Below are 23,404 nucleotides of genomic sequence, written 5' to 3' on the forward strand. Positions count from 1 at the left end.
CTGTAATCCCAGCTACTTGGGAGGTTGAGGCAGGAGAATCGCTTGAATCCAGGAGGCAGAGATGACAGTGAGCTGAGATTGCACCACTGCACTCCAGCCTGGGCGACAGAGCAAGACTCTGCCTTTAAAAAAAAAAAAAAAAAAAGCACAGTGAGGCTGGGTGAGGTGTGGCTCACGCCAGTAATCCTAGTACCTTGGGAGGCCAAGGAGGGAGGACTGCTTGAGCCCAGGAGGTCGAGGCTGCCCTGAGCTATGATTGCATCACTGCACTTCAGCCTGGGTGACAGAATAAGCCCCTGTCTCAAACAAACAAACAAAGCAAGCATGGTAGGCTGCTCATGAGTGTGGATGAGATGGAGGCTCCTGGCACATGGGGCCGTGAGGGTTGGTGTCCAGCTTTACCTCCCTCTCCAAACTGGGAATTCCTATAGGACAGGAGCCAGCGAGCTCCTATGCATCCCTCAAAACCCAGCCTCAAAGCTCCCTCTTCCTTGCCTTCCTCCTGGAGCTTCCCGCTCTGTAATGGGGACCCTTGGAGCTGAGAATCTGTCAGGTGAACTCGCCTGTCACCCTAGATGCCACAATCTACCTCTCCTTCACTCCAGACAGAGGGAAAGAATGTTTTTTTTTTTCCTGTATCACAAAGTAAAACCTCCAACTAAATTTCTCAGAATTCTCTGGGGGCTGGAAGTGAGGGAGGGGTCCTGACCGCACCCCCTCCCCTCAGCAGCAGCCTCTGGACCACCTGACCTGCTGTTCCCTGACAACCTCCCCGCCCTTCCTTATCTGGGCCTGCTGATGCTCCCAGCTGCTTCTGTAAACATCCTCCTCCCACCACTGCAGAGCCAGGGCGCGGCCCTGGGAACCAATCCTCTAACCCTCTGCTGCCAATCCTTTTTTTTTTGAGACAGAGTTTTGCTTTTGTTGCCAAGGCTGGAGTACAATGGTGGGGTCTCGGCTCTCTGCAACCTCCATCTCCCAGGTTCAAGCAATTCTCCTGCCTCACCCTCCCAAGCAGCTGGGATTACAGGTGCCCACCACCATACCCAGCTAATTTTTGTATTTTTAGTAGAGACGGGGTTTCTCCATATTGGCCAGGCTGGTCTCGAACTCCTGACCTCAGGTGATCCTCCCGCCTTGGCCCACTGAAGTGCTGGGATGACAGGCGTGAGTCACCACACCTGGCCTGATGCCGTTGCTTTTGCTTTGCAAACTCTGAGGCCTGAACTGGTGTCCCGAGTGAGGCCGGGCGGAGGCTCTGGGCAGGTTTCCGGGCTGATCGTGCAGCTAACACCCTGCCTGGTTCCTCTAGCTCAGGCTGTAAAATGGGTTTCAGGTGGGGTCGGGTCTGAGGCCCCACCTTCTTCCAACCCAGGATCTCCTCCATTCACTGGAGGTTTTGCAACCTGGGAAGGGCCTGGAAGTGGCCGAGGGTGGTGGGGGGTGGTTCCGGAAGCTTCTTCTGGGGGTCCCAGGGGTGGCAGGCCTCGTCCAGGCAGAGGGCTGGCCGCTCACTCAGGGCTGCACCGGCTCTCCAGCCAGTCACATCACAGAACACCGATGTCCACGTCCCCATCCCCAACGGGGCGATGGGCGTCCCCTCCCACTCCATGGTGACTGGGCAGCAGCTGTGGCCTGGGCCACTTGCCCTCACGGGTCTTCACTGAGCATCTACTGTATGCTGCTGGGTGCCGGGACCCCACGTAGGCAGAACATGGAGCGGGGGCCACAGACAGTACACAGTTGATCTCCTAAGTGCAGAATTTCACTGACTGAATGAGAGGTTTAAGTGGGGGCTTGCCTACTGTCAGGCCAGGGAGAGGCTGGGCAGAGGTGGAGCTGACATCTGAAGCCAGAGGCTCCCGGTGCAGGGGCAGCCTGGGAGAGCCCTGGAGGGGGCGGGTGGGGCTGGAAGGGTGGGGAGGGGCCCTGTCTTCAGCCAGCTCCAGGAGGAGGTTGCAGGAACCTGAGTCAGCCCAGCCCCATCTTTTTCCTGCGCTAGCCCACCCGCCGCCCTTCCCCTGCCTGAGCTGATCCTCCCCCTTTCCCACCCTGGCATAGCATAGCCCACAACCCTCTCCTCCTGGGCTAGCCCACCCCCCCATGCCGGGGCTAGCCCATCCCCTTCCCCTCCCTAGGCCAGCCCACAGCCCTCCATTCTCCAAACTCCACACCCGGTATGCCAAGCTTTACTCTCCTTGCCCCCTGCCTCGGGGAGGGCTGCAGAGTCCCTGTCGCGTGGGAGGGAACAGGGCCTGAGGCCTTCAGAGTCCCTGTCAGCAGTGCGAGGGAACAGGCCTGAGGCTGGCAGAGCTCCCTGTCAGCGTGGAGGGAACAGGCCTGAGGCCTGCAGAGTCCCCTGTCAGCGTGGGGACGGGAACAGGCCTGAGGCTTGCAGAGGTCCCTGTCAGCGTGCGAGGGAACAGGCCGCAGGCCTGCAGGAGATCGCCCTGTCAGCCGCTGGAGGGAACAGCGCCCTAGAGGGCATGCAGAGTCCCCTGCTCAGCGTGGAGCGCGAACAGGCCTGAGGCTGCAGAGTCCCTGTCAGCGTGGAGGGAACAGGCCTCTGGAAACCCGGGCGGAGTTGTTTTGGCAGCTGCCGTGGTGGGGATAACAGAGATCCGGGCGTCTCCCATACCTCCCTCCTCTCAGTAACCCTCCTCCCGAGGGCTGCGCTGTCCCTAAGCCCAGGTTACTGGTGGGTAAACTGAGGCAGAGCTGCCCCCCTCAGTGCCCTCTTGAGCAGCAGGTTCCAACCTGGAAGATCTGCACCCACAGAGGACCCTGGGCAATGTCTGGAGACATCTGTGGTTGTCACAGCCTGGCCGGGGAGTGCTCCTGGCGTGGAGAGGGTGGAGGCCGGGACGCTCGGCTCCCTGCAGTGCCCAGGTGGCCCCCAACCTCCCTCTCGCCCCTGCCCCCAGGGACACCTGTGAACCGTATCCCCATCATGGCCAAACAGGTCCTTGACCTGTTCATGCTGTACGTGCTGGTGACGGAGAAGGGCGGCCTCGTGGAGGTCATAAACAAGAAGCTATGGCGCGAGATCACCAAGGGCCTCAACCTGCCCACGTCCATCACCAGTGCGGCCTTCACCCTCCGGACCCAGTGAGTGGTGGGCGGCTGTGCCCTGGTTGGGCCAAGGCACTCTGAGCAGCCAGTGCAAGTGGCTCCCTGCAGAAGAGGGAGGGGGTGGTGGGCAGCCGCAAAGGGCACAGGGCCACACTGTGCATCCAGGGCCTGAGAGCATCAGGTAGGGGTGCGAGGACCACACAGGCTCTGGGGTTATGCAATCAGGGGCCATTGCGAGGAACAGCATTGAGATGGAGGGAACAGCGTGGTGAAGGCCCAGTGGCTCTGGGGGCTGCTGAGCAAGTCCAAGGGAGGAGCCAGGGATGGTGGTGCCACAGTGGGGTTTACTTTGTACTGAAGGTCAAAGGGAGCCACAGGGGTGATCTGGGTGCCATCCTCTTCCCTCGTCCCACCCACAGATACATGAAGTACCTGTACCCCTACGAGTGTGAGAAGCGGGGCCTCAGTAACCCCAATGAGCTCCAGGCAGCCATAGACAGCAACCGACGGGAGGGCCGGCGCCAAAGCTTTGGGGGCTCCCTCTTTGCCTACTCGCCAGGTGGGGCGCACGGCATGCTCTCCTCACCCAAGCTGCCCGTGTCCTCCTTGGGCCTGGCCGCAAGCACCAACGGCAGCTCCATCACCCCCGCCCCTAAGATCAAGAAAGGTAAGGGCCTGCATGGGGCCTGGGGCGTGTTCCCAACTGAGCTTCAGCCTGGCTGGTGACCTTGGGGGATACCTCTTCCCCTCTCTGGGTAACCAGGATGAAAAACCCTATAGTTGGCATGGAAAAGGGCTTCCAATCTACCAGTCTTCTGCCCATGGCAGACATTACCAATCCATCACCACTTTTCTTTTTTTTTTTTTTTTTTGAGACGGAGTCTCGCTCTGTCGCCCAGGCTGGAGTGCAGTGGCCGGATCTCAGCTCACTGCAAGCTCCACCTCCCGGGTTTACGCCATTCTCCTGCCTCAGCCTCCCGAGTAGCTGGGACTACAGGCGCCGCCACCTCGCCCGGCTAGTTTTTTGTATTTTTTAGTAGAGACAGGGTTTCACCGTGTTAGCCAGGATGGTCTCGATCTCCTGACCTCGTGATCCGCCCGTCTCGGCCTCCCAAAGTGCTGGGATTACAGGCTTGAGCCACCGCGCCCGGCCTCCATCACCGCTTTTCTAATCCCACACAGGTGGCAGCCAGCCATTGCTAATCAATCTGTGTTTCCAGTCCTGTGGCCAAGGCAGACATTACTAATTGATCACTGTTTTTCCAGTCTACACTGAGGCAGGCATCATCAGTTGATCAGTTTTCCCTCCCACTGAGCCTCTGTACCCTCCATAACACAGAGGTACCAATAGCACACGCAGCAGCGTAGCCTCGGTTTGCCTGTCTGAGTTCCCATTTCTCATCTGGGCAACATAGTGAGACCCCATCTCAAAAAAAAAAAAAATTAGCTGGGCGTGGCAGCGTGCACCTGTGGTCCCAGCTACCCAGGAGGCTGAAGTGGTCAGATTAGTTGAACCCAGGAGGTCGAGGCTGCAGTGAACTGAGATTACACCACTGCACTACAGCCTGGGCAACAGTAGTGAGACCCAATCTAAAAAAAAATTTTTTAGGCCAGGCACAATGGCTCAAGCCTATAATCCCAGCACTTTGAGAGGCTGAGGCAGGCAGATCACTTGAGGTCAGGAGTTTGAGACCAGCCTGACCAATATGGTGAAACCCCGTCTCTACTAAAAATACAGAAATTAGCCAGGTGTGGTGGCGTTTGCCTGTAGTCCCAGCTACTTGGGAGGCTGAGACAGGAGAATCACTTGAACCCAGGTGGCAGAGGTTGCACTGAGCCGAGGTCACGTCACTGCATTCCAGCCTCGGCGACACAGTGAGACTCCGTCTCAAAAAAAAAAAAAAAAAAATTAGCTGAGTGTGGTGGTGGGCGCCTGTAATCCCAGCTACTCGGGAGACTGAGGCAGGAGAATCACCTGAGCCTGGGAGGCGGAGGTTGCAGTGAGCTGAAATCACACCACTGCCCTCCAGCCTAAGCAACAGAGCAAGACTCTGTCTCAAAGAAAAAAAAAAAGAAGGTGCATGTTCCTGCCTCAAGTGGAAGGCAGTCCCCAGCCCCTCCTGGCCACAAATTCCCCTTCTTTCCTACCTAGAGGAGGACTCAGCCATCCCCATCACGGTCCCTGGCCGCCTGCCTGTCTCCCTGGCAGGCCACCCTGTGGTGGCAGCCCAGGCAGCAGCTGTGCAAGCAGCAGCCGCCCAAGCAGCTGTGGCCGCACAGGCAGCCGCCCTGGAACAGCTGCGGGAGAAGCTGGAGTCTGCGGAGCCTCCTGAGAAGAAGATGGCCCTGGTGGCTGATGAGCAGCAACGGCTGATGCAGCGGGCACTCCAGCAGAACTTCCTGGCCATGGCGGCCCAGCTGCCCATGAGCATTCGGATCAACAGCCAAGGTACTGCCCTGGTGCCCAGACCCGCTGTGCTTCCTGGTTGTGTCACACAGTGAGGGCCTTGGCACCTCCATATGTAAAGAGTGCCAACAAATCAATAAGAAAAAAAAGAGGCCGGGTGCAGTGGCTTGCACCTATAGTCCCAGCACTTTGGGAGGCCAAGGTGGGTGGATCACTTGAGGTCAGGAGTTTGAGACCAGCCTGGCCAACATGGTGAAACCCCATCTCTACTAAAAATACAAAAGTTACCTGAGTGGTGGTGGGTGCCTGTAATCTGAGCTACTCAGGAGACTCAGGAGAATCAGTTGAACCCAGGCGGCGGAGGTTGCATTGAGCTGAGATATCATACCATTGTACTCCAGCCTGGACAACAGAGTGAGACTCCATCTCAAAGAAAAAAGCAAAAACGGGGGGTACCGGGGGACTGGACATGGTGGCTCATGCCTGTAATTTTAACACTTTGGGAGGCCGAGGCGGGCGGATCACCTGAGGTCAGGATTTCAACACCAGCCTGGGCAACATGGAGAAACCCCGTCTCTACTAAAAATACAAAAAATTAGCCAGGCATGGCAGCGCACCCCTGTAGTCCCAGCTACTTGGGAGGCTGAGGCAGGAGCATCACTTGAACCTGGAGGTGGAGGTTGCAGTGAGCCGAGATAACGCCACTGCACTCCAGCCTGGGCAACAAGAGTGAAACTCCATCTCAAAAAAAAAAAAAAAAAAAAAAAAACTGGCTGGGCACAGTGGCTCACGCCCATAATCACAGCATTTTGGGAGGCTGAAATGAGAGGATTGCTTGAGACCAGGAATTTGAGATCAGCCTGAGCAACACAGTGAGACACCATCTCTACAAAAATTAGCTGGGTGTGGTGGCATGCTCCTGTAGCCCCAGCTACTCGGGAGGCTGAGGTGGGAGGATCACTTGAGCCCAGGAGGTCGAGGCTAGGCGCAGTGAGCCAGATTGCACCACTGCACTCCAGCCTGGTGTGACAGAGCAAGACTGGTCTCAAAAACAAGGTTAAAAAAAAAAGCAGGCCGGGCGCGGTGGCTCAAGCCTGTAATCCCAGCACTTTGGGAGGCTCGAGATGGGGATCATGAGTCAAGAGTCGAGACCATCCTGGCTAACACGGTGAAACCCCATCTCTACTAAAAAATTACAAAAAACTAGCCATGCGAGGGTGGCGGGCTCCTGTAGTCCCCAGCTACTCGGGAAAGGCTGAGCAGGGGGAATGGTGTAAACCTGGGAGGCGGAGCTTGGCAGTGAGCTGAGATCCGGCCACTCACTCCATCCTGGCAACAGAGTGAGACTCCGTCTCAAAAAAAAAAAAAAAAAAAACCCAAGAGTAGAGTAGTAGGACAAATACACTTATTGAACAAATAAATTATTGAGCCCCTAACTGTGTGCACTGTGCCAGCATGAGTGTGAGAACACTGTCTACACCTTGTAAAGCTAAAATCTAGTTGGCAAGGAGACAGAAAACAGAACATGCACAGGTGTCTTTATGATCAGGAAAATGGCGACGTTTTGCCGAGCGTGGTGGCTCACGCCTGTAATCCCAGCACTATGGGAGGCTGAGTATGCGTGGATCATGAGGTCAGAGGATTGAGCCATCCTGGTTAACATGGCTGAAAACCCGTCTCTTACTAAAAATACTAAAAAAAAAATTAGTCGAGATGTGTGGTGGGTGCCTGTAGTCCAGCTATCAGGGAGGCCTGAGGCAGGAGAATCGTTTGAACCCGGAAGGTAGAGGTGCAAGTGAGCTGAGATCGCGCACTGCACTCCGCTCCTGGACGACAGGAGCAAGGACTCCGTCTCAAAAAAAAGAGAAAAAAAAATGCATTTATTCTTCCCACAGCCTCTGAGAGCCCGCAGGACTCTGCCTCGTGGAACCTGAACAGGCACCAATGGCAGCAACAGCATCAGCATGTCTGTAGGGGATCAAATGGGCATCATTTACACAGGGTAGGGACCCCTGAGGCCATGTGCTGCCTGGACCTGTCCCTCTTCCACCATGAACCAGGACCCCTGAGTTGCGCCTGGTCGGAACTGCTTGAACCAGGTGTGCGGCAAGCAGGGCACGGCCCAGGGTATTTGCTGGTGGAAACAGTCAAGGTGCTGATGGAGAGGGAGGATACCATCGTTCACCTGGTGCCGCGCTCAGCCAGAGGGGTCATCCACAGATACATAAATCAGTTTGACGCTGGGATGGATCACTATTCCTAGTTTATTATATTTTATTTATTTATTTTTATAAGACGAGTCTTGCACAAGACATGCACCAGCAACCTTGGTTAATTTTTTAATTTGTTGTTGCTCTTTAAATTTTAATTGCTTTGTTGCTCAGACCGGTCTTGAATTCCTGGGCTCACGCAATCTTCCTGCCTGGCCTCCCAAAAGTGCTGGGATTCAGGCGCGAGCCACCACACACCAGCGATTCCCAGCATTTTCGGAGGCTGAGGGAGCAAAGGAATTGAACCCCAGGGGTAGAGCGTTGGAGGCTGCAGCGAGCTGTGATGATCACCATGCCTCCAGCCTGGGGCCACAGACAATGACCCTTGTCTCTTGAAAAAAAATCTTTAATGAATTTTTTTTTTTTTTTTTTTTTTTTTTTTTTTTTTTTTTTTTAGGACGGAGTCTTGCTCTGTCGCCCAGGGCTGGAGTGGGCAGTGGCCGATCTCAGCTCACTGCAAGCTCCGGACCCTCCCGGGTTTACACCATTCTCCTGCTCCGCCTCCCAAGTAGCTGGGACTACAGGCGGCCGCCACCTCGCATGGCTTAGTTTTTGTATTTTTTTAGTAGGAGACGGGGTTTCCAGCGTATTAGCCAGGATGGTCTTGATCTCCTAACTTTGTGATCCGCCCGTCTCGGCCTCCCAAAGTGGCTTGGGATTACAGGTTGAGCCACCGCACCCGGCCTTTTTTTTTTTTTTGAGAGGAGTCGGCTCTGTCACCCAGGCTAGAGTGACAGTGGCCGGATCTCAGCTCACTGCCAAGCTCCTCCTCGCGGTTTTATGCCATTCGCTCCTGCCCAGCCTCCCGCGTAGCATGGGACTACAAGCGGCCCACCACCTCGCCGGCTAGTTTTGTGTATTCTTTAGTAGAGACGGCGGTTCCACCGGTTAGCCAGGATGGTCTCGAATTCCTGACCTCGTGATCCGCCCGTCTCGGGCCTCCAAATTGCTGGGATTACGGCTTGAGCACTGCGCCCGGTGCCTAATGGAATTTTTATTTTGTTAATTTTAATTTTTGTGAGTACATAGCAGGTATATATAATTCATGGGTTTTATGGGATGTTTTGATACGGCATTCCAATGCCTAATAATCACATCAGGGTAATGAAGGTGACAAAAACAATTTAATTCTAGGCTGGGTGCACGTGCTACAGCTATCTATAGTCCCAGCACTTTCGAGGCTAACACGGGAGGATCACTTGAGCCCAGGGTTTGAGACCAGCCTGGGCAAACATAGTGAGACCCCCATCTCTCCTAAAAATACAAAAAAATTAGCCGGGCGTGGTGGCGCGCAGCTATGATCCCCAGCTACTCTGGAGGCTGAGGGGGGAAGAACACTTGAGCCCAGGAGGTGGAGGTTGCCAGTGAGGCTGAGATCACGCCATGTACTCCAGCCTGGGTAGAAAGAGGATCCTGTCTCTCTCTCTCCTCTCTTCTTCTTTTTTTTTTGAGATGGGTGCTCTGGTCCTGCCACCCAGGCGGTGGAGTGCCCTTGAGTGGTTGTCTAATCTGGTGATTCACTGCTAATCTGTGCCTCTGGGTTTCAAGTGATTTTCTGCCTCTTTCTGATTTAGTGGTACTTACTAGGTGTGTTGTCCACTCCATCGCCCGGCTAATTTTTTTGTTTACAGATGTATTGTATATTGTGTGTTTTTCATGTTGGCCAGGCTGGTCTTTGACCTCAGATGTCCACTCCTCGGCTCCCAAAGTGCTGCAATTACTGTTTTTTTTTGTGTGTTTTTGTTTTTGTTTTTTTTTTTGTGGCTATATATACATATATATATATATAATATATATATATATATTATTTTTTTTTTTTTTATTAATAAATGAATTTAAATTGCCAGGGATAGTAGCTCATGCCTGTAATCCCAGAACTTTGGGAGGCTGAGGTGGGTGGGATCACGACGGTCAGGAGTTCAAGACCAAGCCTCAACATGGTGAAACCCCATCTCCCCTAAAAATACAAAAATCATCCAGGGGTGCTGGTGTGCGCCTATAATCCCAGCTGCTTGGGAGACTGAGGCAGGAGAATTGCTTGAACCCGTGAGGTGAAGGTTGCAGTGAGCCGAGATCACACCAGTGCACTCCAGTCTGCATGACGGAGCGAGACTTTGTCTCAGAGAAAGAAAAAAAAAAGAATTAAAAAAGTGGAGTCAGACCAGGGGCCGTGGCTCATGCCTGTAATCCCAACACTGTGAGGCTGAGGACAGAGGTTTGCTTGAGGCCAGCCTGGGCAACACAGGAGACCCCATCTGGACAAAAGAACGTAAGTAAATGAACAGTTTTTCTTGAAGTGGAGTCAGGCCCATGGCTTATAGCGGCCACCAGGTGGCGCTGCTGACACAGAGCAGCCTGGTTGCAGGAGCCCTGACTGGTCAGAGCAGAGGCTGAGCTGAGGTCAGTGGTGTCCTCACAGGTCCACAGATGGATTTTGAGGGGTCCATGCCCTCCTGAAATTAGATGCAAAACGTGTACATTCATATTGAATCTTACAGGGGAGAAGGCCATCTGTGTGCTAGGGGTCCCGCAACCCCATGTCAACAAACCATGGGCATCAGGGTTCTCCCTGCACGAGCTGTGTACACGCTGATGTATATGTGTGGATTATGCACGTGTGTAATATACGAGTGAGCAGACACAGTGGGGAATCCCAGCACTTTGGGAGTCAGAGGTAGGAGAATTGCTTGAGGCCAGGAACTTGAGACCAGCCTGGGCAACATATTGAGAGCCCATCTCTACAAAAAATAAAAAATTGCCAGCCACGGTCGCTCACGCCTATAATCCCAGCACTCTGGGAGGCCGAGGTGGGTGGATCACCTGAGGTCAGGAGTTGGAGACCAGCCTGGCCAACATAGTGAAACTCTATCTGTACTAAAAATACAAAAGTTAGCCGGTGTGGTGGTGGGCGCCTGTCATTAGTCCAGCTACTCAGGAGGGTGAGACAGGAAAACTGCTTGAACCCAGGAGGTGGAGGTTGCAGTGAGCCGAGATCGCACCACTGCAGTGCAGTCTGGGTGACAGAGTGAGACACCATCTCAAAAAAAAAACAAGGCCGGGCGTGGTGATTCACGCCTGTAATCCTAGCACTTTGGGAAGCCGAGGCAGGCAGATCACGAGTTCAGGAGATCAAGACCATCCTGGCTAACACGGTGAAACCCTGTCTTTACTAAAAATACAAAAAAATTAGCTGGGTGAGGTGGCGGGCGGCTGTAGTCCCAGCTACTCGGGAGGCTGAGGCAGGAGAATGGCGTGGACCCAGGAGGTGGAGCTTGCAGTGAGCTGAGATTGCGCCACTGCACTCCAGTCTGGGAGACACAGTGAGACTCCATCTCCAAAAAAATAAAATAAATAAAAAATCAGCCAAATGTGGTAGCACGCCCCTGTGGTCTCAGCTACTTGGGAGGCTGAGCTGGGAGGATCACTTGAGCCCATGAGGTTGAGGCTGCAGTGAGCTCTGATGGCACCACTGCACTCCAGCCTGGGGGACAGAGTGAGAGAAGTTTATGTCCCGGAGTACCCCGTTGGGTCTCCCTTGTGGCCCGCCTCGCGTCTTCTTAAACTCTGCATGGCATATGTCTTCTGTTCTTGCCTTAGGAGTTCTGTTTGCTCAGCCGCCGGCCCCCACGCCACCCTCTGCTTCCAACAAAGGTGGTGGTGGCGGCAGCAGCAGCAACGCAGGCAGCCGGGGAGGAAACACCGGAACCAGCGGTGGCCAGGCCGGGCCAGCAGGGCTGTCTGGACCTTCCACATCTACCTCAAATAACTCGTTGCCTTAACCGCATCACTCCCCACCCGCCACCCACCCCGGAGCCCGCCGGCCTGGGCAGGGGGGGTCCAGGTGGGCCACACAGGGGCCAGGATGGCGGAAGATACGGGTGGGGAGGGAAGATATCCAGAAAGGAGCCACAGCTGACGCCAAAAAGAAGAGAAAAAAAATATATATATATACGTATATATATAAAGAAAATTTAATAAAACAGGGGAAAACCAAGGAACACTTGAATTTCTCAGGTTTTGGACATTCAGAGAGATGAATTGTGAGAACAGCAAAGGAAATCCATCAGAAAAACAGAAAGAGGCAGACGTTTCTCAGGGCAATCCAGCAGCCCTGATGGACCGAAGGCTCTGGTGTCTGGTTCGGCCCCACTGCAGCGTGGGCCGATCCCATTTACCTCAAACATCCCTGCACTGTGTGTTTTCATTTTTGTCTGCTTTGGTTCTCTTTTAGTTTCTATTCACCCACACACTCACCACTCCCAGCTTCTCGTGTCCAGTGAGACCCCTGAACTAAGATCACTGAATTTTTTTTTTCTTGTTGCTTTGGGAAATTTTTTTTTTTCTCCGTAGGGTTTTTAAGAGGGTTCAGGGGTTTTGTTGTGTAAATATTCTATTTTATTCTTGGGGGGATCAAACCTTAGGAAAAGGATATCTATATATCTATATAGCTATATATTTGTGTTCCTTCAGGGAAACTGGTCTTGAAAAAGCAAGAAAAAAAATCAAAAAAAAAAAAAAACTCACCTTTTATTTTCCCATGACCAATTTGGGTCCCTTTGTCCGGTTCTGGGGGTGCGTTTGGGCAGCTGTGAGCCCAGCACATCGGATCCCTGGGGCTAGAGCTGCGGAGCCAATGAACTCAGGTGCTGTGGGCCGGGCTGAGGCAGGGGGTGCATGCTGGGGTCCTAGGGGCCAGGGGCCCCGTGACAGTGATTTGCTGACTGTGATATTCCACTTTGCTTTTGCTTGTGCCGTGCTTGTCTGCTGCGTTCTCGAGTCAGGGGCCTGGAAATCTTTTTTTTTTTTTGAGACAGAATTTTGCTCTTGTCGCCCAGGCTGGAGTGACTGCAGTGGCACGATCTCGGCTCACTGCAACCTGCACCTCCCAGGTTCAAGCGATTCTCCAGCCTCAGCCTCCCACGTAGCTGGGACTGCAGGCACTCGCCACCACGCCTGGTTAATTTTTGTATTTTTAGTAGAGACGGGGTTTCACCATGTTGGTCAGGCGGGTCTCAAACTCCTGACCTCGGGTGATCCGCCCGCCTCGGCCTCCCAAAGTGCTGGGATTACAGGCGTGAGCCACCGCGCCTGCCCGGCCTGGAAATCTTATCTAAAAAGTAGCAAGTGCTGGCAAAAGGACCTGGGGGGCAGGGGTGGTTCATTGTGGCAGCCCCCAGGCTCCTGTCTCAGGGATGAATGTGGCTCTCATTGTCTCATCGATTCTTCTCTTGCCCGAAAGGGCTGCTTTTGGGGACTATCAATACTGGGGAGTGGGGGCGAAGCCGGACCTCGCTCAGGGTAAGGATTTCAGGGCCCCGGTGTCCTGAACACCCCCCCCACACCCCAACATGCTCCTCGCTCTGTCCCTTCCTCTTCTCCCAACGCCTTTTGTGCCGGGTCCGCAAGCTCCCCGAGTTCTGGGCATCTGCCCCCCCAACCTGTGGGTCAGTGCCCCTCCCCCAGGCTAGAAGAAAGTGGGGTCACCGCAGCTGAGCTGGGGGTTATTTTGACTGGAGCTGCTGGAGCAGAAAGGCCGGGTCTGAAATACGCGGCAGGGTCTGGGGACCTTGCTGGACCCGCGTGGTGCTGGGTGATGTTGGGCGGGGCTGTCATGTCCTACCCGGGAGCTCTGGGCTTTCATTTCTCTTGGGGTGGGGATTAATTCAGCTACTCCCAGGGTAAGCCTGGGTCTCTAATTGGGCCCTGGGAGCCCTGTTAGGCCACTGGCATGGGGGGTCGGTGACAAAGGGGACTCCCCAACTCCCCCCGCTCCCAACCACCCTCCCGCCATTGCCTTGGAGACCCCTGGGGGAGGGGGCTGGGAGGCTTCTGAGCCCCTGAGTCTGGGTTCACTTTCCCGTCAGGCTGTGGGAGGGGGCTGTCACTTTCCTGTGTCTTTGGGGAGGGTCCCCACTTCCTTCTCGGATCTCAGGGCTGTGGACACACACCCCCTTTCCAGGAGGGGGTGGTGAGTATCTAGGTTCTCCCCGCCCCTTCCTGGGGCCGGCACCGTAGCAGCACAATCACCCTGGGAAGGGGGTGTCTTTTCACCTCCAGACACAATCGGGCCCCATTTGCAGGACCACCTGAACTCTGTGCCCCCCAGCCTCCAGGGCTCCTCCCCAGACCCCTGTCCCACGCCTGGGCCCCGCGCTGGGGGAGGCACCTGCTGCCTATCTCTGTCTACCTCAGGTCTGACTTTTGATGCCAAAATCTGAGCCCCTGGGGTGCCTCTCCCCCACCTCCCGTGCACCAAGGTCTGCAGCAGCCACTGAGGCTGGCTGCCCGCTGCATCTGGCAGCCCGTGCACCCACCCGCCTCGGAGGCTGGGGAGGGGCTGCGCAGGGCCGCGGGCTGGGCCGCGTTTCTCAGGCTGCGTGTTTGTGTCGGGAATCCTGTGTGTCGTGTCTGTGTGGGCAATCCGGCCTCCCGGCGGTGGGTGGAACTGGATTCTAACTCAGGGAACTTGGGCCTGCTGTTAACTCCAATGATTGTAGGGACAGGCGGGGGGCGGGTGGGGGGTGGGCGCGAGGCTGGGTCCCGGCCTAGGAGAAGGGAGGCACTGAAGGCCATGGCCGTGCTGGCCGTGGAAATGGGAGGCTGTTGCAGGGAGTCTGTGGGGCCCGATTCTGGATACTGGGCAGGAAGCCGTGGTCTCCGGAGGGTCCTCCCTGCCTCAGGTAGCCCCGTTCAACCCCAGCCGTGCCCATCTCCCACCACCGCCTGTCGGTGGGGGTTTAAAGTTGGGGTGGCTTTCTGGGGTGCAGCTCAGCAACCCCCTTATGCAGACCGGGAGGGGTCAGGCAGCCCCTCAGCCACAAGGACCCTGGACGGGTTCGAGTTCACTTGGGACCGTGGGGCCTAGCTGCGTACTGAGTGGGCACCCCACACTCAAGGCCAAGGGGGGCTCCCCCTGCTCTGAGATGTTGGGGGGATAGGCGGGAGGGTGGGCACGGGGCACTGGGGGCAGCCAGGTCGTTGTTAAGAGTCATGCATCTGTACAGTCGAATTTCCTTCCTTTTATCATTTTTTAACTCACTTTGTCCCTTTATTCCCTAACTGTGCTTTTGCATTTTTTTTCTTGGCAAACGTAAACTCAGCCTTTCATTCATGACGTGTGAAATTTCAGTTTCTCTGGGGTTTATCAGACGGCGTGGGGACCACGCCTGAAACTCAGGTAATAGGAGAAAAAAAATAAATAAATAAACTTTAAAAAAAAACAAAACAAAACCGTAAAACTACTCTCTACCTCTGGCTGGGCCCAGCCTGTCTCGCCCTGGCCGCGGCAGGGTGGCCTGTAACAATTTCAGTTTTTGCAGAACATTCAGGTATTAAAAGGAAAAAAAAAAAAAGACAAAAGACCAAAAAAAAGTGTGATTTTGAAATTTAAAAGAACACTGAAAGTTTACATTTTATAATAACATTATTATGCAGATTGTATTTAAACTTCAGAAATATTTAAGACGATTGTAACCCTGTAAAGCTGATGAGATATTAAAACAAGACAAAACACTTCTGACTTTTAACAGAAAACACTGTGTCCTGTGGTGGTGTTCTCTTTTAGTGTCTCCTCAACCTCCAGTTCCACCCGTCACCCCTGCCCAGCACAGCCAGGGGTGAGTGGAAGGGGGTGCTCTATCCCCCTCTGCCCAGCATCGCTCCAGGTCTGGTTCCCGGCGGCAGAAGACAGATACAAAAGCAGAGTCTGGCCAGGCGCGGTGGCTCACACCCGTTATCCCAGCACTTTGGGAGGCCAAGGTGGGCTGATTACCTGAGGTCGGGAGTTTGAGACCAGCCTGAGCAACATGGAGAAACCCCGTCTCCATTAAAAATACAAAAATGGGCCGGGCGCGGTGGCTCAAGCCTGTAATCCCAGCACTTTGGGAGGCCGAGACGGGCGGATCATGAGGTCAGGAGATCGAGACCATCCTGGCTAATACGGTGAAACCCCGTCTCTACTAAAAAATACAAAAAACTAGCCGGGCAACGAGGCGGGCGCCTGTAGTCCCAGCTACTCGGGAGGCTGAGGCAGGAGAACGGCGTGAACCCGGGAGGCGGAGCTTGCAGTGAGCTGAGATCCGGCCACTGCACTCCAGCCTGGGCGGCACAGCAAGACTCCATCTCAAAAAAAAAAAAAAAAAAAAAAATTAGCCAGGTATGATGGTGCATGCCTGTAATCCCAGCTGCTCGAGAGACTGAGGCAGGAGAATTGCTTGAACCCGGAAGGCGGAGGTTGCAGTGAGCCAAGATTGTGCCATTGTACTCCAGCCTAGCACAAAGAGCCAAGACTCTTGCTCTTAAAAAAGAGAAGAAGGAGGCCGGGCGCGGTGGCTTCAAGCCTGTAATTCCCAGCACTTTGGGGAGGCCGAGACGGGCGGATCACGAGGTCAGGAGATCGAAGACATCCTGGGCTTAACATGGTGAAACCCGTCTCTAACTAAAAAGCAAAAAAACTGCCGGGGCGACGACGGTGGCGGGGCGCTGTTAGTTCCCAGGCTACTCGGGAGGGCTGGGGCAGGAGAATGGCATTGAACCCGGGAGGGGCGGGAGCTTGCAGGTGGAGCTGGATCTGGCACTGCCACTCAGGTTCTGGGTGACAGAGCGAGACTCCGTTCAAAAAAAAAAAAAAAAAAAAAAGAAGAAGAAGAAAATAAAAAAGGCTGGGTGTGGTGGCTCACGCCTATAATCCCAGCACTTTGGGAGGCCAAGGCGGGCCAATTGCCTGAGGTTGGGAGTTCGAGACCAGCCTGACCAACATGGAGAAACCCTGTCTCTACTAAAAATACAACATTAGCCGGGCGTGGTGGCGCACGCCTGTAGTCCCAGCTACTCGGGAGGCTGAGGCAGGAGAATCGCCTGACCCCGAGAGGCGGAGGTTGCAGTGAGCCAAGATCGCACCACTGCCCTCCAGCCTGGGTGACAAGAGGGAAACTGTCAAAAAAAAAAAAAAAAAAAAAGAACAGGGGTCCTCAGCCAGGGTCTGTGCCCCCAGGGGGACCCTGCCCCATGTCTGGGGCCACCTGTGGTGGTCACAGCTGTGGGGGTGCTCCTGGTGTGGAGTGGGTGGAGGCCAGGGACACTGCTCAGTGGCCTGCAGTGCCCAGGATGGCCCCACCCCAGAGAACAATCTGGCACCTCAGCGTCCACAGAACAGGAGTTGGGAAACTCTGCCTTAATTATTTAAGGTGGGAAAAAGCAGTTCTCTTCCTGCCCACAGCAGACACCAGGATCAACTCCCAATGGGGCAGACGGTGTAAACTAGGGGACCCCAGTTCCTGGGACTCACCTCCTCTGCCTCCCCACTCAGGGCATGGATTTCAGTGTGTGCAGCTTCCTGGGACCCCAGCAGGGCAGAGGATCACGGGACGCAGAGTCTAGGGGGTCTGTGGAATCCCCTAACCCAGGGGTCTTAACCAGGGTGATTCCGCCCCCAGGGGACCCTGGCCCATGTCTGGGGACATCTGTGGTTGTCACAGCTTGGGGGAGCTCCTGACATAGAGTGGGTGGAGTCCAGGGACGCTGCTCAGCATCCTGAGTGCCCAGGACAGCCCCACCCCAGAGAACGGTCTGGCCCCAAGGTCCACAGGGCTGAGGGGAGCTCCTGGAGGCCGCTCTGGGCCCCTCTGGGCCTCGCGGAAAGCCCAACACCAATCCCGTTTTAGGGATTTGGGATGACAGGTGTGGCAGGGCCAGTGTGCGCACCCCCAGCCACCTGCCTGTGAGCCTGACCCCTCACCTCCTGGAGGCCTCTTCCCCCAACAGGGCTCTGCATGCGGGTGCCGCTGGCATTATCTGACCAGAGCTCCCAGGGCAGGTGGCCCGGTCCGGCCTCAGGGCCTTCACACAGCTGTTCCACTGCCAGGAACAGCCCCCTCCCCCTTTGCTCTGACAGACTCATTTCCATCCTCTGCAGCCAACACACAGTCCCGCCTGCCCACAACAGGAGGGTGCGGCTCCTTGGGCGGGAGGCACAGGACTCCCCCGTCCTCCACCCTCTGCGTCCTCCGCCCTCTGCGCAGCCCAGATGGAGGCCTTTGGGTCGAGCGGGACACCCTGTTCCCGAGACCCCCACTGCGGTTTGCCCTCCGTTACCTCCTAAACGACCCCAGGAATCAGCCCACGGGTGAAGCCGCCTGGAGCTGAAGCCACCGGGAGCTAAGGCCTCCTGGGTTCAGGGGCGTCCTGGTGGCTGGGGGAGGGAACTTTTCCAGCGCCGGCCACATTTTCACCTTTTCCCTTGCAGCACCGTGCAGGTCCTAGGAAACAAGACCAAGCGCCAGAGTTGGTCCCTGGACAGCCAGTTTGCAGCCCCCAAACCCGGCACATAGTAAGGGACTCAGCTGGGACTGGAGGTTCACACCCGTAATCCCAGCACTCGGAGGCTGGAGCGGGAGGATGGATGGAGCTCAGGAGTTTGAGACCCGCCTGGGCAACATAGGGAGACCCCATTCCTACAAGAAATTTTAAAAAAATAAAACCTGGGCATGGTGGCTGCTGTGAACAGTGATCATGCCATTGTACTCCAGCCTGGGCAACAGCAAGACCCTGTCTCTCTCTCTCTCTCTCTCTCTTCTTTTGAGACGGAGTCTCGCGTCTCCCAGGCTGGAGGGCAGTGGTGCGATCTCGGCTCACTGCAAGCTCCACCTCCCGGGTTCAGCCCATTCTCCTGACTCAGCCTCCCGGGTAGCTGGGACTATAGGTGCCCGTCACCACGCCCGGCTAATTTTTGTATTTTTAGTAGAGATGGGGTTTCACCGTGTTAGTCAGGATGGTCTTGATCTCCTGACCTCGTGATCTGCCTGCCTGCCTCGGCCTCCCAAAGTGCTGGGATTACAGGCGTGAGCCACAGTGCCCGGCCCCTGTTTTTTTTTTTTTTTTTTTTTTGTCGGAGTCTTGCTCTATCTCCCAGGCTGGAGTGCAATGGCGCAATCTCAGCTCACTCCAACCTCCATCTCCTGGGTTCATGTCATTCTCCTGCCTCAGCCTCCCGAGTAACTGGGAGTATAGGCACACGCCACCGCACCCGGCTAATTTTTGTATTTTTAGTAGAGATGGCGTTTCACCATGTTGGCCAGGCTGGTCTCAATTTCCTGACCTCATGATTTGCCTGCCTCGGCCTCCCAAAGTGCTAGGATTACAGGCGTGAGCCACGGTGTCCAGCCTTTCCCTTGTTTTTTTTTTTTTTGAGTCAGGGTCTCTGTGTCACCCAAGTTGGAGTGCAGTGGCACGATCTTGGCTCACTGCAACCTCTGCCTCCTGGGTTCAAGTGATTCTCCCAACTTAGCCTCCCAGGTGGCTGGGATTACAGGCACCAGGCACACACCACCATGCCTGGCTAATTTTTGTGATTTTAGTAGCAACAGGTTTTCACCATGTTGGCCACGCTGGTCTCGAACTCCTGACCTCAAATGATCCACCCGCCTTGGCCTCACACGACCAACCAGGACCCTGTCTCTTAAAAATAATAATAAAAAGCCGGCCGGATGCAGTGGCTCACGCCTGTAATCCTAGTACTTTGGGAGGCCAAGGTGAGTGGATTGCCTGAGCTCAGGAGTTTGAGACCAGTCAGGGCAACATGGTGAAACCCCGTCTCTACTAAAATACAAAAAATTAGCCAGGCGTGGTGGCAGGCACCTGAAGTCCCAGCTTCTTGGGAGGGTGAGGCAGGAGAATTGCTAGAACCTGGGAGGCGGAGCTTGCAGTGAGCTGAGATCGACCCACTGCACTCCAGCCTGGACGACAGAGCAAGACTCCATCTCTAAAAACATTAATTAGGCCGGGCATAGTGGTTCATGCCTGTAATCCCAGCACTTTGGGAGACTGAGCCTGGCAGATCACAAGGTCAGGAGATCGAGACCAGCCTGGCCAGTATGGTGAAACCCCGTCTCTACTAAAAATACAAAAATTAGCCGGGCGAGGTGGCGATGCCTGTAGTCCCAGCTACTCAGGAGGCTGAGGCAGGAGAATCGCTTAAACCGGGGAGGCAGAGGTTGCAGTGAGCCAAGATCGTGCCACTGCACTCCAGCCTGGGCAACAGAGCGAGACTCCGTCTCTAAAAACATTAACTAACTAATTAATTAAAAATTAAAAAATAAAAGGCCTCTCCTTCTTTGCCCACAAACCCAAAGACAGTGGCATTGCAACATTTTCCCAGGAAAGGGTTTCCTGGGCCGCCCAACCCACTGTCCACCCTCCCATGGCCCATGCCCAGGGAACGTGACTGGAGGTGGGTCTGCGTGGCCGGAGGTGGACAGGCCGAGACTCAGCTGCCCGGCCCCCTGCGCACCATCCTGGCCGAGGCTGGCCGGGACACGTCCCTCCCCAGGGCTGTGTTGGAGGTGAGGGACCAACAACCCCCCCTACACCTGTCCCAGCCGGTTGGTTCCACGTTAGACCCTGGCCCCGGAAGGGAAAATGGCGTTCTCCACTTCAGCCAGAAATGAGCCTGCTAAACCCTGGGTCCTGGGGATGGAGGCCCACTCGCCGCCTGGAGGAGCCCCCGGCCCCCAGGGAGAGGACGGAAGAATTCTGGAAAAGCTCCCCCGCCCCCCGCAAACTGGATCGTCAGGCTCTGCTTGTTCACCTGCAGCTGAGGGCCTCAGAGGCGGGAGTCAGAGGGGGTGCGCCTCTCAGTTCCCCAGCCTGGAAGGGAGGGACTCAGCCCCACCCCTCCCCAGCCAGGGAGGGACTCAGTCCCCACCTCCACTCCAGGCCCCCACCTTCTCCCCAGCCAGGGAGGGACTCAGCCCCCCACCTCCTCTCCAGGCCCCCCACCCCTCTCCAGCCAGGGAGGGACTCAGCTCCCCACCTCCTCCCCAGCCCAGGAAGGGCCCAGCCACCCCCTAGCCTCTCAGAGCCCAGCCGCCTCCCTGGGCTGCCTGCTAGGTGCTTGCTAGGAGGGCGGGAGGCTCCCGGAGGTGAAACTCAAACCGTCCACTGATAGCAGATTTTTGGAGCTGGCTAAGAGCCCAGCCTGGAGAGGCGGTGGCCGAAAGGCTTCCAAAAGCAGAAGGCTACTGGAGCCGGCTGCTGCTCTCCCACTGGCACAGGTCATGATGGGGCTGCCAGCTGGAACTGCTGGATTGGTCTGTGGGGCCGAAACGGGGCAGCCGAGCTGACTGGGGTCTGGCTGGGTTCGTCCGTGCCTGCAAACTGGCAGTGCTCCACAAATGTGCAGGGGATGGAGAATGAGTGCCTCACACCCCGAGGGGAACGTTCCTGCCTCTGTAACTCAGTTTCCCCTCCCGGGCTACCCACCCCCCAACCTCCAAGCTGGCACCAATGAGATCCGATCCGGCCGCCGGGTGGTCTGGAGACGCCCCCAAAGTGTGGCTTCTGTCCCTCTGCTCCAACACAATTGGTCTGTCCTCATTCCAGGAACCAGGCTGGGGGCGGGGTGACCTCTGACCTCACACTGCAGCCTGGCCTGGCCACGTCCCCAGGGAGGGGAGGAGGGGAGGAAGGCCTGGCCCAGGCTGGGCTGCAGCAGGAGGCCTGTGAGAAGGTGGAGACTGCAGTCCATCGGCCTCCTGCTGCCCGTGCCCTCTCCTGCCTATGGCAGCAGCCCACACCTGCCCGGCCTGCTGGGTGTCCTGGAACCCAGGAATTTAACAACTTCCAGGTCGGGCCAGGTGGTGGCTCATGCCTGTAATCCCAGCACCTTGGGAGGTTGAGGAAGGAGGATGGTTCCATCCCAGAAGTTCAAGACGCGCCTGGGCAACGTGGCCCCTATCTACGAAAAATTAAAACATTAGTCAGGTGTTGTGGTGCGCATCTGTGGTCCTAGCTACTTGGGAGGCTGAGGTGGGAGGATGGCTTGAGCCCTGAAATTTGAGCCTGCAGTGAGCCATGATTGCATGATTCTCCTACCTCAGCCTCCCAAGTGTCTGGGATTACAGGCATGTGCCGCCACACCCAGATAATTTTTGTATTTTTAGTAGCGGGTTTCACCTTGTTAGCCAGGATGATCTTGATCTGGTGATCCACCCACCTCAGCCTCCCAAAGTGCTGGGATTGCAGGCATGAGCCACCGCACCCTGCCAATTTTTAAATAATGTTGGAGGCCGGCCATAGTAGTTCACGCCTGTAATCCCAGCACTTTGGCAGGCAGAGGCGGGCGGATCATCTGAGGCCAGAAGTTCGAGACCAGCCTGGCCAACATGGTGAAACCCCCATCTCCACTAAAAAATACAAAACTTAGCCAGGCATGGTGGCAGGCGCCTGTAATCCCAGCTAGGGAGGCTGAGGCAGGAGAATCGCTTGAACCCAGGAGGCAGAGGTAGCAGTGAGCCGAGATCGCGCCACTGCACTCCAGCCTGGGCCACAGAGCAAGACTCTGTCGCAAAATAAATGAAGAAAATAAAAATGAGGTTGGAGGAAACTCTGGAGGCACAGCAGGTCCTGGGATTGGACTCCCTCCCTCCCTCCCTTCCAGGATAAAATGAAATCCAGGCCCAGCTCTGTGGTCCTGCCCCAGGGCCTTCGCACAGGCCTGCGGTTGGCTGCCTGCTCAAACGGCCCCTCCTGCCAACCAGGCGGGTCCCCAGGGCCGCCCTCCCTCTGGCCTGGGCCCCGGGTCGGTGGCTCGCGCCTGCCACCTGGCGGCCAGCGGAGATGCGGCGCCGCACGCTCTGGCGCCAGCCTCCTGCCCGGGCCGTGCCCTCTGCCGGCAGCCGCGGGCCGGGGGTCGCACCATCTCCGGGGACCGCACCCCGCATCCAGCATCCAGTCCCTGCCTCTTGCTGCTCGAGGACACACGGCCCAGGACAGCTACAACCCCCGGGGGAAATCCCGACTTTTAAACGAATGCTCCCTTTTTAAGCGGGTTGGCAACTAATTCCACTTTTTTTTTTTTTTTGACGGAATCTCGCTCTGTCGCCCAGGCTGGAGTGCAATGGCGCCATCTCGGCTCACTGCAACCTCCGCCTCCTGGGTTCAAGCGATTCTCCTGCCTTAGCCTCCCAAGTAGCCGGGATTACAGGAACCCGCCACCACACTCGGCTAAGTTTTTGTATTTTTAGTAGAGACGGGGTTTCACCGTGTTAGCCAGGATGGTCTCGATCTCCTGACCTCGTGATCCGCCTGCCTCGGCCTCCCAAAGTGCTGGGATTACAGGCATGAGCCACCGCGCCCGGCCCTAATTCCACATTTTAAAACTGTTTTTAGACCAGACGTTGTGGCTGAAGCCTGTAATCCCAGCGGTTTAAGAGGTCAAGGCTTGAGCCCAGGTGTTTGAGACTAGCCTGAGCAACACAGTGAGACCCCCCCCATCTGTATTAGATAGATATTTAAATAAATAATATTTAATTTTTTTTCTTTGAGACAGAGTCTCATTTGCCCAGGCTGGAGTGCAGTGGCGGGATCTCAGCTCACTGAAACCTCCGCCTCCCGAGTTCAAGTGATTCTCCTGCCTCAGCCTCCCACCACACCCGGCTAATTTTTGTACTTTTTGTAAAGACGGGGTTTCACCATGTTGGCCAGGCTGGTCTCGAACTCCCGATCTCAGGTGATCCACCCACCTCAGCCTCCCAGAGTGCTGAGATTACAGGCCTGAGCCAAAGCGCCCGGCCTTTTTTCCGTTTTTTTTTTTTTTGTTTGTTTGTTTGTTTGTTTTTTGGGGACGGAGTCTCAGTCGCCCAGGCTGGAGAGCAGTGGC

At 55.7% G+C, this 23,404-nt stretch overlaps 1 protein-coding gene across 1 annotated transcript in view; it reads left to right on the forward strand.

Annotated features, from left to right (window-relative positions):
• Positions 1-22,550, forward strand: part of ARID3A (AT-rich interaction domain 3A) — a 52,578-nt gene extending 30,028 nt beyond the window's left edge. The window contains exons 4-8 of the mRNA XM_017885630.1: positions 2,925-3,108; positions 3,492-3,739; positions 5,225-5,521; positions 7,375-7,481; positions 22,284-22,550. Of these exons, the coding sequence (XP_017741119.1) occupies positions 2,925-3,108; positions 3,492-3,739; positions 5,225-5,521; positions 7,375-7,481; positions 22,284-22,550 (1,103 nt within the window). The remainder of the gene's footprint in view (positions 1-2,924; positions 3,109-3,491; positions 3,740-5,224; positions 5,522-7,374; positions 7,482-22,283) is intronic.
• The last annotated feature ends 854 nt before the right edge of the window (positions 22,551-23,404 follow it).

Source organism: Rhinopithecus bieti, unplaced genomic scaffold (assembly GCF_001698545.2).
Source record: "Rhinopithecus bieti isolate Rb0 unplaced genomic scaffold, ASM169854v2 scaffold_15283, whole genome shotgun sequence".
Classification (NCBI taxonomy): domain Eukaryota; kingdom Metazoa; phylum Chordata; class Mammalia; order Primates; family Cercopithecidae; genus Rhinopithecus; species Rhinopithecus bieti.